General features: G+C 49.4%; 1 protein-coding gene across 2 annotated transcripts in view; it reads right to left on the bottom strand.

Annotated features, from left to right (window-relative positions):
* LOC140404351 (SH2 domain-containing adapter protein F-like) overlaps positions 1-18117 on the bottom strand; it is a 268902-nt gene that overhangs the window by 28002 nt on the left and 222783 nt on the right. For both annotated transcript variants that reach the window (XM_072492765.1, XM_072492766.1), the window contains 2 exons: positions 11387-11558; positions 8064-8183 (listed from right to left, as the gene is read on the bottom strand). In XM_072492765.1, the coding sequence (XP_072348866.1) occupies positions 8064-8183; positions 11387-11558 (292 nt within the window). The remainder of the gene's footprint in view (positions 1-8063; positions 8184-11386; positions 11559-18117) is intronic.

Raw genomic sequence — 18117 nt, forward strand, 5'->3', positions numbered from 1 at the left:
TTTGGACTGTGGGAGGAAACCGGAGCACCCGGAGGAAACCCACGCACACACGGGGAGGACGTGCAGACTCCGCACAGACAGTGACCCAAGCCGGAATCGAACCTGGGACCTTGGAGCTGTGAAGCAATTGTGCTAGCCACAATGCTACCGTGCTGCCCTTAAGAATAAATTAATATACACTATATCATTTTACCGTGATCCATGTACCTATCCAATAGCTGCTTGAAGGTCCCTAATGTTTCTGACTCAACTACTTCCACAGGCAGTGCATTCCATGCCCCCACTACTCTCTGGGTAAAGAACCTACCTCTGACATCCCCCCTATATCTTCCACCATTCACCTTAAATTTATGTCCCCTTGTAATGGTTTGTTCCACCCAGGGAAAAAGTCTCTGACTATCTATCTATCCTCCTGATCATCTTATAAACCTCTATCAAGTCGCCCCTCATCCTTCTCCGTTCTAATGAGAAAAGGCCGAGCACCCTCAACCTTTCCTCATAAGACCTACTCTCCATTCCAGGCAACATCCTGGTAAATCTCCTTTGCACCTTTTCCAAAGCTTCCACATCCTTCCTGCTTGTACAGGTCCCACCTTCCCCAGAATGCGCTCCAATTATCCAAATACCTGAAGCCCTCCCTTCTACACCATTCCTGCAGCCACCTGTTCAGCTGCACTCTCTCCCTATTCCTGGCCTCGCTATCACGTGGCACCGGCAACAAACCAGAGATGGTAACTCTGTCTGTCCTGGCTTTTAACTTCCAGCCTAACTCCCTAAACTCATTTATTACCTCCCCACCCCTTTTCCTACCTACGCCGTTGGTACCAATGTGCACCACGACTTCTGGCTGCTCCCCCTCCCCCTTAAGGATCCTGAAGACACGATCCGAGACATCCCTGGCCCTGGCACCCGGGAGGCAACATACCTTCCGGGAGTCTCGCTCGTGACCACAGAATCTCCTATCTATTCTCCTAACCATTGAATCTCCTACTACTATTGCTTTTCTATTCTCCCCCCTTCCCTTCTGAGCCCTAGAGCCAGACTCAGTGCCAGAGACCTGGCCGCTAAGGCCTTCCCCCGGTAGGTCATCCCCCCCAACTGCATCCAAAACGGTATACTTGTTTTGAAGGGGAACGGCCACGAGAATGCAAGATCCCACAAATAAGAGTTGAGGTGCAAGGCTGGTGTTTGCACAGAGAAGGACTGTTGGTACCAGGACAACAAGGCAAATTAAAATTTGTTTACATGAGTGTCGAACAGTCCCGAATTTCATTTTGGAAAGGATACGGAGATAAGGCTGGTTAAATGGGGATGAGGCGTGGGTCAGCCATGGTCAAACTGCATGGTGGAGGACACCTGAGGGGTGAACGGCCTTAGGAACAATATCAACTGCAATTTAAGTGTCTTTAATAATGGTGAAATATGCCGCAGTGTTTCCCAGAAGCGCCATCAAACAAAAGGTGACATTGAGACAGCAAGGGCGATAGTAGGGTTGGAGAGGTAGGTTCGAGTAAGGTCAAAGAGAGGCAGAGGTTTGGGAAAGACGTTCCGGAATGGAGGCGCCTGGCAGCTGCCGATGGCGAAGCAATAAAAATTGGGGATGCTTTCGGGTTCCGAATTGGGGAAGCACCGAGATCGCGGAGGGCTGTCGGAGATTGCGGAGAAGGTGAGGTCCTGGAAGGAGAGATGTATTTCCTGGGCCCGGGATTCTCCAGGCGTTCGCCGGCGGCGGGATTCTCTGACCCTGCCGGCAACGCATCCCCGGAATTCCCGGCGGCGTGCGGTGGCTTCAATGGGAACTCCCATTGACAGCGGCGGGAGCAGGGAATCTCGCCACCTTTCTGGGTTGTGGGGGCGAAACCCACGCAGACACGGGGAAAATGCGCAACCTCCACACGGACGGTGACCCGGGGCCGGGATCGAACCCGGGACCTGGGCGGCGTGAGGCAGCAGCGTTTGTTGCCCATCCCTAATTGCCCGTGTTTCTCGCGAGAGCAGTTAAGAGTCAACCACATTGCTGTGGGTCTGGAGTCACGTGTAGGCCAGACCGGGTAAGGACGGCAGATTTCCTTCCCTAAAGGGCGTTAGTGAACCCGACGGGTTTTTACAACAACGATGATAGTTTCGTGATCACAAACTCAACTTGTTTGACTGTGGTTTTGAACACCTTCCGGGCAGCGCGGTGGCGCAGTGGTTAGCACTGCTGCCTCACGGCGCCGAGGTCCCAGGTTCGATCCCAGCTCTGGGTCACTGTCCGTGTGGAGTTTGCACATTCTCCCCGTGTTTGTGTGGGTTTCGTCCCCACAACCCAAAAATGTGCAGGCTAGATGGATTGGCCACGCTAAATTGCCCCTCAGTTGGGAAAAATGAATTGGGCACTCTAAAATTAAAAAAATAAATTAAAACACCTTCCTTGCTGTAAGTTCTGGGGTGGGACACGAACCCAGAGCTTCTGGAAGGTACGCTAACCCACTGCGCCACAAGCCCCCGGCGTACAGTTAATGACACTTTACCACCCCCCCCCCCCCACCAATGGGTTACAATGAATGCCTGGGGATTTGGAGAAGGTGTGTTGGCGTTTGGAGTTCTCTGTGAGGAAGGTTTGTCAACACGATAGGCAGGAATATTCTCAGCGCGAGCCAGAGCAAACCAGTCACCACATCAATAATGGATGACTGGAAACAAGTATCCCATTCCTCATTCTGTTTAATATTTATGGTATAATTCTATTTACACTCTGAAGGCTGTCTGCTGCTTTACATGTTAATAGACGAGCAGCATCATAATAACTAATCCTGTGTATATACACATTCACACAGCCAACATTCCTCACTCCAATACAGCACAGGAACGGGCCCTTCGGCCCGCCAAGCCTGTACTGGTCATGATACCAACCTTGGCCAAAACCCTCAGCACTTGCTTGTGCCGTATCCCTCTATACCCATCCGATCCATGTGTTTGTTGAGATGCATTTTGAACGCTGTTAATGTATCTGCTTCCACAACCTCCCCTGGCAACGCGTTCCAGACACTCACCACCCTCTGTGTAAAAATCCTGCCTCGCACATCTCCTCTAAACTTTGCCCCAAGGACCTTAAGCCTATGCCCCCTGGTGACTGACCCCTCCACTCTGGGAAAGAGTGCCTGCCCATCCACTCTATCCATGCCCCTCATAATCTTGTAGATCTCTATCAGGTCACCCCTCAACTTCCGTCGTTCTAATGAAAACAGTCCGAGTCTATTCAGCCTCTCCGCATAGCTAACACCCTCCAGACCAGGCAACATCCTGGTAACCCTCCTCTGCACCCTCTCCAAAACCTCCACATCCTTCTGGTAGTGTGGCGACCAGAATTGTGCGCAATATTCCAAGTGCGGCCTTACCAAGGTTCTATACAACTGTAGCATGACTTGCCAGTTTTTATACTCTCTTGCTGTTGATGGGATCTTGTTATGCACACATTGACTGCCAGTCTGCACGACAACATTAGTTCAGGAACCCGCTGGCCCTTTAGTTCAACATGAGGATGTGCGAAGATGCATTGAAATGCTGCTTCCTTCTACATTTGGTTAAGGTTGAATGGCCGAGGTCCCAGGTTCGATCCCGGCCCTGGGTCACTGTCCGTGTGGAGTTTGCACATTCTACCCGCGTCTGCGTGGGTTTCGCCCCCGCAACCCAAAGATGTGCGGGGTAGGTGGATTGACCACGCTAAATTGCCCCTGAATTGGAAAAAATGAACTGGGTACTCTAAATTTATTTTTAAAAAGGAATTAGAGATAGCTCCTGGGGCTAAAAGGATCAAGGGATAAGGCGGGATCAGGATATTGAACTTGATGATCAGCCATGATCATAATGAATGGTGGAACAGGCTCGAAGGGCCGAATGGCCTCCTCCTGCTTCTATTTTCAATGTATGTTTCTATGAATGCAAAAGATCTTATGGCCACTATCTCGAGGAGGAGCAGGGGGTTATCCTTGGTGTCTTGCTCCATATCTATCCCTCAATCGACATCTTCAAACACAGATGATGTGTCGCAGGTTGCTTCTTCCGGGATCATGCTGTGCAGAAATTGGCTGCTGCACATCCCACAGGGGACTGCTCTCGGAAAAGGATTAGAGTGCCTGGAGACCGCGTAAGGCGCTATGTGAATGCAAGTCCCTGTGCGCCCCCCCCCCAGGCTGTGGAGAGAATGCAGTCTGGCAGAAGTGGATTGCTGATGGATTGTGCTTGATGCCTCATGCATTATTACACAGACTGTTCAATAGTAATCACACAGCTTAGAGCAGACAGGGCTGACAACTGAATCATCCAAACCCGTGCCAGGGACGTCAATGAAAGTTTGACAAGACGCGGAGAGGAAAATGAATCGAGACCAAATGGACGGCCAACAGTCTCAGGCAATCCTGCTCAACCTGCCAATCGATGCCGAATTGCAATTTTGGATACCAAAAATATTCACCCCAGCAAATTGTAATTCTGCGGTGATTGTTAAAGAACACAACTTCAAATCCCACAGGTTGACAGCGCGCCTGGAGGCTTGCGGCCCAGTCAGCAAAATGCTTCACTCCTCCGGAGAAAGCTCCTCATTCCAAACCCCTTCCTGTCTCAGTTACTGCCCCCTCAGCTTCATGGCCCCGGGAATGAATGGGGAGACAGTGGCGTAGTGGTAATGTCTCTGCGCTAGTGACCCAGAGGCCCAGGCTATCGAACTGGAGACAGGGGTTCAAATCCCACCACGGCAACTGGTGGAATTTAAATTCAATAAATAAATTCTGGAATTGGAGATCATGAAACGATCATCAATCATTGTAAAAACCCATCTGGTTCACGACTGTAAAGGAAGGAAATCTGCTGCCCTTACCCGGTCTGGTCTGCACGTGACTCCAGACCCACAGCAATGGGGTTGACTCTTGCGCCCTCGGAAATGGCCGAGCAAGTTCAAGGGCAATTAGGGATAGGCAACAAATGCCCCCATCCCAAACAGGGACGCCAACATCACATGACATATGCCCCCCCCCCCCAAAAGCCTCACACCCATTGGCTGCCTGACAAATCCATCACAGCGATGCCCCACCCTGGAGAGAAATGGGAGCAGGACCCTGGCCTTCACACAGACCAAAGGCAATTTTAGCAATGGCGCTACCATATGAACAAGGGTCAGGAATTAATCCTGGGACCCTGGGATCCTTGGGACGGTACGGTAGCACAGTAGTTAGCACTGCTGCCTCAAAGCTCCAGGGACCCGGGTTCGATTCCGGCCTCGGGCGACTGTCTGTGCGGAGTCTGCACGTTCTCCCCGTGTCTGTGTGGGTTTCCTCCGGGTGCTCCGGTTTCTTCCCACAGCCCAAAGATGTGCAGGTTAGGTGGATTGGCCGTGATAAATTGCCCCTCAGTGTCCAAAAGATTAGGCGGGGTTACAGGGTTATGGGGATAGGGTGGTGGCAAGTAGGGTGCTCTTTCCAAGGGCTTGTGCAGACTCGATGGGCCAAATGGCCTCCTTCTGCACTGTAAATTCTATGATATTGTTTCGTATTGCTCCTCCCATGTATGTGCGACATTTATTTGACTTTGAACTTACTGGTAAAAAGAAAACCCTCCACGAGAACGCCAGCAGTTAAGGATAATTTTGGTGCTGTTTCCAATCTCTGTAACACCCTGGGGAATATTAATGTCTCTAAAGAGCAAACTGAATCGATAACAGCGAAGGACTGAACTCTAAATGATCGCCCTTCGACGAATGACAAAACAGGAAGATTATCCTTGATATTAAGTCTGATGGGACGGGGCGTGGAGGGAAAGCTGGGGGTTTCCGCGGCGCTCACCGCCCTGTCCCTTTGTAACGCGGTGAATGTGCCTTTTTCCCCGAGCTCAGTAAATATGCTTTCAATTTGCACCAAGCTGCTGTCAGTTCCAATTTAGCTCGCTCATAACAAAAGGTTGAATATAGGCATCTACGAGCGCTCATGTAACCCTCTAAGCAACATCGTGGCAAATTGTCAGCTCCCATACACAGAGCTGTAATCGTGATGTGCCGTCTCCTGGGAAAGCGCCAACTGATCAGGCGCTGCTCTCTCGGGAGCACAGACAACAGGAGCGCAATTGCAATTTTCTGACGGTATGGGAAGCAACGACCTTGTTAATTGATGCACTGAAGCGCCAAATATGAATACTTTTACATGCATTTATTTTATATTTTTTATACCAGCCCATCTCCAGCAGTGTTGCGAAGAGGGAGCAAACTGCAAATACACGTCTTTGGCAGAGAAAGCGAGAGGGGAGAAGGAGGAGTGGTGACCGCATCAGGAAACACAAGGTCATTTCCGATCTGTCGGTATTTTTAATGTCACACTCTGTCAAAATATTTGGGAGGCAGAGTTTGGTTACAATACAGCTCGGCAGTAGAAGGGGAGCAGCCTAAAAATGTGGTGCTGCACTGCCGCCACAGGTGGGAGGTGGCAATTGTAGCATGACGTGTTTACATGGATTTATAAATATGGAGAATAATTCATTCTTTCATGGGAAGCGTCTGCCTCTGACGAAGGCAGCATTTGTTGCACTCCCCAATTGCCCTTGAACTGAGTGTCTCGCTCGGCCATTTCAGAGAGCAGTTAGGAGTCACATGTAGGTCAGACCGGATAAGGATGGCAGATTTCCTTCCCTGAAGGGTCTGTAGTGAACCCAGATGGGTTTTTACACCAATCAATGACAGTTTCATGGTCATCATTATTGAGACGGATTTTCAATTCCAGATTTTTAAATTAATTAAAAAAAAAAAAAATTTAGAGTACCCAATTTTTTTTTTCCAATTAAGGGGCAATTTAGCGTGGCCAACCCACCTACCCTGCACAGCTTTGGGTTGTGGGGGCGAAACCCACGCAGACATGGGGAGAATGTGCAAACTCCACAAGGACAGTGACCCAGGGCCGGGATTCGAACCCAGGGCCTCAGGGCAGCAATGCTAACCACTGTGCCACCATGATTTTTTTATTAATTGAACTGAAATTCCACCAGCTGCCATGGGGGGGGGGGGGTTTGAACCCGTGACCCCCCAGAGCATCAGCCTGGGTCTCTGGATTGCTAGTCTAGCGACATTACCACTCTGCTACCATCGCCCCCTAATTATGGAGATTAGAAACTTGCACAATTCTGTGATCAAACTGCAAAAAGTTGGATGTTCCCAGCCTGTGCTTACTAAACAACAATGAAATAGTGCAGTCATAAACGCTTCAGTTTAGCTAAATAACAAACAGGTGCGCTGAATGCAATCACAATCCTCCTTTTTCTAAAACAAAAGCAACAGTGGGGTGGGGGGGGGCAAACTCCTGGAGCTCAAAACAAAACCCGCAACTGGTTCTCCAATGTCCTTCGGGGGAGGAAATCTCTCTTCCTGACCTGGTCTGGCCTACGTGTCACCCAAACCCACACCAACGTGAATGACTCTGAAACGGCCGAGCAAGGACAAGAGCAAATATAAAGAAACAGTACGACTCCCCTTAGGAAGCACGCCCCTCACCAACTTACTCCAAGTGGGCAGCATGGTAGCATAGTGGTTAGCACTGTTGCTTCACAACTCCAGGGTCCCGGGTTCGATTCCCGGCTTGGGTCACTGTCTGTGCGGAGTCTGCACGTTCGCTCCGTGTCTGCGTGGGTTTCCTCCGGGTGCTCCGGTTTCCTCCCACAAGTCCCGAAAGACGTGCTTGTTAGGTGAATTGGACATTCTGAATTCTCCCTCTGTGTACCCGAACAGGCACCGGAATGTGGCAACTAGGGGATTTTCACAGTAACCTCATTGCAGTGTTAATGTAAGCCTACTTGTGACAATAAAGATAATTTAATTTAAACAGACATACAGAAAATCACAGACACACACTCATATTATTATAATCAAGCCCTTTATTGACTAAGATGCAGAACATCTTAATGATTCCACAGATATGTGTCTAACTCAATGTGGTGGTGCTCTGAAATTCAGGCTAACCTGGTGGAACAGCCTGGCAGGGAAAGAATTAAATGCAAATCCACCCCCCCCCCCGAGATGACATATCACAAGTTCGGGGCACACTTACTTCAGTGACAGCGAGTAATCATTCTTGGTGGTCTCGCTGTTTCGGACCAGGTAGCTAGCTTCTTTACACAACCGCAGGAGATTCTCCGCGTCTGTCCGGCTGATGGCTCCGTGATACCATCTGCGGGGCAAAAAGAAAAGACAGGTCCGTTTGTCTGGCTCACAGTCAGTCCCAGTCTCTCTAAGTGCTGTAAGCCGGCGTGTTAAACGTGACCATATGTTACAGCTCACCACTCCACTGACCATCTGCACCCTGCTCCATAGGTAGGCATGCACAACAGGAGCACTCAGACACCCTCTCAGGCAGAATAAGCAGTGTTTAGTACAACAAACACACAAACATGCCCTGCCCAAATCATACATAACTAATAATAGCAGTGTGACCCCCCCCCCCCCCCCCCCCCGCCCCCCCGCCAACCCCCTGCCCTCCCAGCCCTTTCTAACAGAACGGCTGGCTGCAACACAGAGGGAAGCCATTTGACCCGTCATCTCTGTGCCAGCTCACTGCCAAGGGCAACGTAGCTAATTCTGCGCATCAGCCCTTTCCCCTGCATTGTGTGGATCCCGACTGTGCAGGAGAATTCTCCTCAGGCGTCCTGCCCAATGTTTATCCCTCAATCAACATCACTTAGAAAGCAGATTACGAGGACGGCACGGCGGCGTAATGGTTAGCACTACTGCATCACAGCGCCGAGGACCCGGGTTCGATCCCGGCCCCGGGTCACTGTCCGTGTGGAGTTTGCACGTTCTCCCCGTGTCTGCGTGGGTCTCACCCCCACAACCCAAAAAGATGTGCGGGTAAATGGATTGGCCACGCTAAATTGCCCCTGAATTGGAAAAAAAATTGTCTACTCTAAATTATTAAAAAACAAAATGTAACTAAAAAAATGTCTGGTGAAACGTTAGGTGGCTTTGTGGGATCTTGCTGTGCAAATTGCACTTCCTACTTTCTAACGGTGCCTGCATTTCAGAAAAAGCATTCCACCGACTGAGGACCCTGAGGTCGAGAAAACGCTGCTATTGAAATACAAGGTTTTCTTTTCTGAGTCTCTATTGATAACACACAAATACACACACATACAGACACACAAATACACACAAATACAGACACACTAATACACACACATACAGACACACAAATACACACACATACAGACACACTAATACACACACATACAGACACACAAATACACACACATACAGACACACAAATACACACACATACAGACACACAAATACACACACACATATAGACACACAAATACACACACATACAGACACACTAATACACACACATACAGACACACAAATACACACACATACAGACACACAAATACACACACATATAGACACACAAATACACAGACAAATACACACACACACACAAATAAACACACACACAAATACACTCACGCAAATACACAAATAAACACACACACAAATACACACACACACAAATAAACACACACACAAATAAACACACACAAAGACACACACAAATACACACACACAAATACATACACACACAAATACACTCACACACAAATACACACACAAATACACACACACAATTACACACACACACACAAATACGCACACACAAATACATACACACACAAATACACTCACACACAAATACACACACACAAATACACACACACACAATTACACACACACACACAAATTCACACACACACAAAGGGCAGCATGGTAGTACAAGTGGATAGCACTGTGGCTTCACAGCGCCAGGGTCCCAGGTTCGATTCCCCGCTGGGTCACTGTCTGTGCGGAGTCTGCACATTCTCCCTGTGTCTGTGTGGGTTTCCTCCGGGTGCTCCGGTTTCCCCCCACAGTCCAAAGGTGTGCAGGTTAGGTGGATTGGCCATGATAAATTGCCCTTAGTGACCAAAAAAGTTAGGAGGGGTTATTTGGTTACAGGGATAGAGTGGAAGTGAGGGATGAAGTGGGTCGGTGCAGACTCGATGGGCCAAATCTGCACAGTATGTTTTATGTCCTATGTACACACACACAACATACACGTACACACAAATACACATACGCACACACATATACACATATACCCAAATACACACACACACAAACACAAAAATATACTCACATACATATACACACACACAAATACACACACAAACACAAAAATACACCCACGCAAACACACAAATACACCCACACACAAATACACCCACACACACAAACACAAAAATACACAAACACAACAATTCACACACACACAAATACATACACAAAAACACACAAATACACACACACACACATAAACATAAAAATACACACACACACAAAAATACACACACACACACAAACACACAAATACACACACACACAAATACACACACACAAACACAAAAATGCACACACAATTACACACACACAAATACACCCACACACATAAACACAAAAATACACACACAAATACACCCACACACAAATACACCCACACACACAAACACAAAAATACACAAACACAACAATTCACACACACACAAATACATACACAAAAACACACAAATACGCACACACACACATAAACATAAAAATACACACACACACAAAAATACACACACACACAAACACACAAATACACACACACACAAATACACACACACAAACACAAAAATGCACACACAATTACACACACACAAATACACCCACACACATAAACACAAAAATACACACACAAATGCACACACACAAATACACATACACACACACAAACACAAAAATACACATTCACACACAAACACACAAATACACACACACAAACACACACACACAAATACACCCACACACACAAACACAAAAATACACACACACACAAATACACCCACACACACAAACATAAAAATACACACACATACAAATACACACACACACAAACACACAAATACACACACACAAAAATACACACACACACACAAACACAAAAATACACGTACACACAAATACACCCACACACACAAACACACAAACACACACACAAACACACAAATACACACACACAAATACACACACACACCAATACACATACACTTACAAATACACACACACAAACACAAAAATACACACACACAAATACACACACACAAACACAAAAATGCACACACAATTAGACACACACAAACACACAAATGCACACACACAAAAATACACATTCACACACACAATATCAAAGGTAAAGTCTGAACACCAGACAACATCCCTCCTCACGGAGTGATGCCCCCCCACCCTGACTGAGCGGTGTTGCAGCCTGTGAACAAGGCCTCGGGGTTGCCATGGGTAACTCACGTTTGCCTCCCGAGGGACAGGCTTGGCTCCACCCTTTCGCCCAGCACTCCACTGAACTCCAGGCTCTGATGTTTCACAGATTTGACGTTGGGCCCAGACAGCCTGTTCTGTTGCCGGATCATCTCCTCCTTGGGCGGGGAGACACGATTCTTGTCAACGCCGTCAAACTGAACTGAAAGGAGGAAATAAGAAGAATTTAACCGGCAAAGCGCAAAGCGAGCAGTCGGAGAGAGGACATGCAAACTGCAGAGCCCAATGTCTCCAGTTAAACCATGCCCAATGTCTCCAGTTAAACCATGCCCAATGTCTCCAGTTAAACCGTGCCCAATGTCTCCAGTTAAACCATGCCCAATGTCTCCAGTAAAACCGTGCCCAATGTCTCCAGTTAAACCATGCCCAATGTCTCCAGTAAAACCGTGCCCAATGTCTCCAGTTAAACCGTGCCCAATGTCTCCAGTTAAACCGTGCCCAATGTCTCCAGTTAAACCATGCCCAATGTCTCCAGTAAAACCGTGCCCAATGTCTCCAGTTAAACTATGCCCAATGTCTCCAGTTAAACCGTGCCCAATGTCTCCAGTTAAACCATGCCCAATGTCTCCAGTTAAACCGTGCCCAATGTCTCCAGTTAAACCGTGCCCAATGTCTCCAGTTAAACCGTGCCCAATGTCTCCAGTTAAACCGTGCCCAATGTTTCCAGTTAAACCGTGCCCAATGTCTCCAGTTAAACCGTGCCCAATGTCTCCAGTTAAACCATGCCCAATGTCTCCAGTTAAACCGTGCCCAATGTCTCCAGTTAAACCATGCCCAATGTCTCCAGTTAAACCATGCCCAATGTCTCCAGTTAAACCGTGCCCAATGTCTCCAGTTAAACCGTGCCCAATGTCTCCAGTTAAACCATGCCCAATGTTTCCAGTTAAACCGCGCCCAATGTCTCCAGTTAAACCGTGCCCAATGTCTCCAGTTAAACCGCGCCCAATATCTCCAGTTAAACCACGCCCAATGTCTCCAGTTAAACCGCGCCCAATGTCTCCAGTTAAACCGCGCCCAATGTCTCCAGTAAAACCGCGCCCAATGTTTCCAGTTAAACCGCGTCCAATGTCTCCAGTTAAACCGTGCCCAATGTCTCCAGTTAAACCGCGCCCAATGTCTCCAGTTAAACCGCGCCCAATGTCTCCAGTTAAACTGCGCCCAATGTCTCCAGTTAAACAGCGCCCAATGTCTCCAGTTAAACCGCACCCAATGTCTCCAGTTAAACCGCGCCCAATGTCTCCAGTTAAACCGCGCCCAATGTCTCCAGTTAAACCGCGCCCAATGTCTCCAGCTAACTGCTCTGCAGGAAATATTCTTCATATAAACAAAAATCCATTTCCCAAATTTTTACCAGTCTGTCACTGCATCTATAGCTCCAAAACAGCAAGCTGTCTTGCAAAGCAGGATTTTCAAAAACATTCCTGCAGCTGCCATATACAATAACCCAAGGTTTTTAACCCTTACTGCACCAAAATACACATGATCTGAACATCCTACATTCACACAATATTCAGTAGATTGTTGAAACTATCATCAATTGCTGTAAAAACCCATCTGGTCCCTGCCCTTTAGGGAAGGAAATCTGCCGTCCTTACCCGGTCTGGCCTACATGTGACTCCAGAACCACAGCAATGTGGATGGAGTCTTAAATGGCCCTCTGAAATAGCCGAGCGAGACACTCAGGGCGGGATTCTCTGATCCTGAGGCTAAGTGTTGACGCCGTCGGAAACGCCGTCGACGGCATCAACACGGCCTCAGGATCAGCAATTCTGGCCCCTACAGGGGGCCAGCACGGCACTGGAAGGGCCCGGCGCCGCTCCAGCTGCTGATCCCGGCGTCAACTGGGCGCCGTGGGGTCGGCACATACGCGGTGTCTCACTTCTGCGCGCCGGCCGCAACGCAACATGGCGTAGGGCTAAAGGGGCCGGCGCGGAAGAAAGGAGGGCCCCCAGCCTGAGAGGCCGGTCCGCCGATCGGTGGGCCACGATCGCGGGCCAGGCCACAACAGAGGGCCCCCCCTGGGGTCGGACCCCCCCCCCCCCCCACACACACACACACACACATGCCGCCCCCGGACCCTTCCACGCCTAGGTCCCGCCGGCTAGGAGCAGGTTAGAACGGCGCCGGCGGGACTCGGGATTTTTGTGACGGCCGCTCGGCCCACCCCGACTATGGTGCCGATTGTCCGCTCTGCGGGGAACCACGTCCTGGCGTCGGGGCGGCGATTCTCCGGCCTGAGAGAATCTCGCCCTCAGTTCAAGGGCAATTAGGGATGGGCAATCAATGCTGGCCCAGCCGTGAAAGAATTTTCAAAAAAGCTTGGCAGGCTCAATAAGGATCTGTGAGGAAAGAGAGATGGGGAGAGAATTCCGGAGTTTGGCAATCCCAACGGCTGAAATAGGGTTGCCAACTGTGTTAAGTGTATTCCTGGAGGGTCTATCACATGATTTGCCCCCTCACTCTCCAGCCATTAATGGTCCAACACATTCACGCCTGTGACGCACAGCCTTCCTCCAGCAACTGGAAAAAAGAAGGACCCATTACCCAACTGGATGGTGTTTGGCTGTCAAACGACCTTTTCTCACCCCCTCCCATTCTCAATATTCCTGTACCTGGTAAAGTGAAATGTTCACAGAAAATGGCAGAAAAACAACAATTGTTTTTGAAACTGTGCCGCTGATGTTTCTCCAGGGCCGCACATAGCAGCGATGCTGGAGATTGTTGTCTCCCCAGGGCCGCACACAGCAGCGATGCTGGAGATTGTTGTCTCCCCAGGGACGCACACAGCAGCGATGCTGGAGATTGTTGTCTCCCCAGGGCCGCACACAGCAGCGATGCTGGAGATTGTTGTCTCCCCAGGGCCGCACACAGCAGCGATGCTGGAGATTGTTGTGTCCCCAGGGCCGCACACAGCAGCGATGCTGGGGATTGTCGGACTCCGATTGCTGGAGGCTCTGGGACAATCCTGGAGGAAAGGCAGTCGCAGGCCGAAGGGGGAGTTTGCTAATCGCGGGGAGAGCGGGGGGAAGTTGCACTAGGCCTCGGGAAAGCCAGAACTGGAGGAGGGCTGAGATCCCGAGGGTTAGTCAGATGGAAGGACATTCCTGACGGAGGTAAGTGAAGGGTCCATCTCTTCAGCCTGCTGATCTTATTGGGGGTTTTGACAGGGGCAAGTGGGGATTCTGAAGTCCTTCTATCGAGGGCCTAATTGTTGGGCACAACCCGAAAGCTGGAGGCGTTCCCACAGCTGCAGGAATTTAAAATATGCGGCATTCGAGATAGATTAACCTCAACGTGTCAGAACAGTCGACGTGTAATAAAGCAATGCTGGGAACATGTCAGCTCAGTGAATAGGCGCCCCTCAATCAGGCAGCAGTAACCTCTAACGGGAGCAAATCAGCTGTCAGAGGGAGCAGATGAACATCCCGGAGAAACCTGCTCCCTTTCCGACATTCCCGGGTCTGCGTCTCGATTTCAAGATCCCGGCTGCGGTGAACAAGCGATTCTGGCGATGCCAAAGTTAGTTCGGTTTGCGGGTCTGCCCTGTGACCCCCCCACCCCCCCCCCCCCCACCCCCCACCTGTCGGAGGCAAAAGGCGCAGCTTTATTCGCGCCGACATTCTGCTCCCGAATCCCGACAACTTCTCCCTTGCGGAAGGCATCAAACTGCTTCGGTCTTGCCGGCCTTGGAGAGGGTCCGGAGGAGGTTCACAAGAATGATCCCTGGAATGAAGAACTTGTCGGATGAGGAAACGGTTGAGGACTCTGGGTCTGTACTCATTGGAGTTTAGAAGGATGAGGGGGGATCTTATTGAAACTTATAGGATACTACGAGGCCTGGATAGAGTGGACGTGGACAGGATGTTTCCACTCGTAGGGAAAACTAGAGCCAGAGGACACAGCCTCAGATTAAAGAAACGATCCTTTAAAACAGGGACGAGGAGGAATTTCTTCAGCCAGAGGGTGGTTAATCTGTGGAACTCTTTGCCGCAGAAGGCTGTGGAGGCCAAATCACTGAGCGTCTTTAAGACAGAGATAGATGGAGGGCAGCATGGTGATGCAGTGGGTTAGCACTGCAGCCTCACGGCGCCGAGGTCCCAGGTTCGATCCCGGCTCTGGGTCACTGTCCGTGTGGAGTTTGCACATTCTCCCCGTGTCTGCGTGGGTCTCAACCCCACAACCCAAAGATGTGCAGGGTAGGTGGAATGGCCACGCTAAATTGCCCCTTAATTGGAAAAAAATAATTGGGTACACTAAATTTATTTTTTAAAAGACAGAGATAGATAGGTTCTTGATTAATGAGGGGATCAGGGGTTATGGGGAGAAGGCAGGAGAATGGGGATGAGAAAAATATCAGCAATGATTGAATGGCGGAGCAGACTCGATGGGCCGAGTGGCCTAATTCTGTTCCTATGTCTTATGGTCGGGAACGCAGGTCACCTGCCCGTATGTTCCTTCCTCCCTTTGCCCCCCCCTCACCCGGATGACATAGCTGCCAGCTTACCACGTTCCACTGTGCGGAGCTCCCACCCCCATGAGGGGCGGCACGGTGGCACAGTGGTTAGCACTGCTGCCTCACAGCGCCAGGGACCCGGGTTCAATTCCGGCCTGGGGAGTCTGCACGTTCTCCCCGTGTCAGCGCTGGTTTCCTCCTGGTGCTTCGGTTTCCTCCCACAGCCCAAAAGATGTGCGGGTTAGGTGGATATATGGGGTTGCGGGGATAGTGCGGGTGAGTGGGCCTGGGTAGGGAGCTCTTTCAGAGGGCTGGTGCAGACTCGATGGGCCGAATGACCTCCTTCTGCACTCTAGGAATTCGATAAACGATTCTATAAGAAGGTATTCCCACTGCTCTGGCAATCTAGCCCAAAGATCTGAGGCAGGTCTCACAGGACCAAAGTTAGAGATTGTTTCTAAGCACAGAGACTGTGGGAGGTTTGGAATTCGCAAAGGGCAATCGATGCTGGGTTAATTGTTCATTTTGAATCTGAAATTGACCGATTTCTGTTAATCAAAGGTGGGTTTGGGAGTGAAGTGGGACTATGGGAGAAGGTCGCTGATCATGCTCAGGGAGAGTCGCAACAAGTTTGAGGAGTCAGATGCTCAGCTCCCGTTCCTATGTAAAACCTTCCTTAAAACCTGTCCCAATATCCCGTTCTTTGCCTTGCGGTCAAATTTGTTCAATAATGACCCGCCTGTGGTAACTGTCGCCTCAGTGACTCACTGGGGAGACTACGCACCCTATGCAATTGGGAACTGACAACACCTTTTCTGATAGGGGTATCCAGGCTATTCGTAACTTCCCTGGTGTGTTTGTACATGTGTGTACATGGTTGTACATGTGTGTACATGTGTATGCAGAGAGCATATGAATGCAGCGAGTGCGTGTGCACACAGCGTGGCTGTGTACGGCATATGTATGTGCAGAGTGAAAATGTGTGTGCAGTGCAAGTGTGCGCAGTATGAGTGTGTGCAGTGCACGTGTGCAGTGTGATTGTGCACTGTGAGTGTGCAGTGTGTACGTGCAGTGTGTGTGGTATGTGCAGTATGAGTGTGCAGTGTGTGTGCACAGTGCATGTGTATGAAGTGTGTGTTTGGATGTGCACAGAGTGTGTGCGCAGTGTGGCTGTGCAGTGAGTGTGCACAGTGAGTGTGCAGTGTGTGCAGTATGTGTGCGCACAGTGTGTGCACAGTGTGAGCGTGCAGTGAGTGTGCACAGTGAGTGCGCAGTGTGTGCAGTATGTGTGCGCACAGTGTGTGCACAGTGTGAGCGTGCAGTGAGTGTGCACTATGTGCAGTGGCTGTGTGCATTGTGAGTGCGTATGCACGGTGTGTGTGTGGTGTGTGTCTGCTTATTTTAGACACTATATGAGGAAGTTGTGTTCTGCAGACGCTCTGTTATTGAACCCTCCGTTAATGAGTTTCTTTCACAGCTCAGATAACCAAGTGAAAGAATTTCCAGGTTTCTTTGTGTTGAATCAGTCTGAGGCAGATTGAACAGGCACTGCACAGTGCAGCATCATTAACCTTCGGGTCAGCAATACATTTCCCACTAACCGAGTTACAGACACAGCACCCAAACCATCAGCACATCAGCAGAAGCTTCTTTGCAGGATTCGGTTGGTGATTGGACATATTTCAAATTTCTACCCTTTGCTATTTCCAGGTGTGACCTGAACTGAAGCCCGATTCTACTTAACACATTTTTCGTAAAACACTGCTTTATGCTCATCCAGATCAGGAGTGTGAGATAAGGAAATCCGCTATATCATGTCAGTACGAAACATTCCGGGGACAGGTACAGCACGGGGTTAAATACAGAGTAAAGCTCCCTTTACACTGTCCCCATCAAACACTCCCAGGACAGGTACAGCACGGGGTTAGATACAGAGTAAAGCTCCCTCTACACTGTCCCCATCAAACACTCCCATGACAGGTATAGCACGGAGTTAGATACAGAGTAAAGCTCCCTCTACACTGTCCCCATCAAACACTCCCATGACAGGTATAGCACGGGGTTAGATACAGAGTAAAGCTCCCTCTACACTGTCCCCATCAAACACTCCCAGGACAGGTACAGCACGGGGTTAGATACAGAGTAAAGCTCCCTCTATAAAATAGAAGCAAATTATTTCGGATGCTGGAATCTGAAACCAAAGAGAAAATGCTGGAAATCTCAGCAGGTCTGGCAGCATCTGTAAGGA

Source organism: Scyliorhinus torazame, chromosome 30 (assembly GCF_047496885.1).
Source record: "Scyliorhinus torazame isolate Kashiwa2021f chromosome 30, sScyTor2.1, whole genome shotgun sequence".
Classification (NCBI taxonomy): Eukaryota; Metazoa; Chordata; class Chondrichthyes; order Carcharhiniformes; family Scyliorhinidae; genus Scyliorhinus; species Scyliorhinus torazame.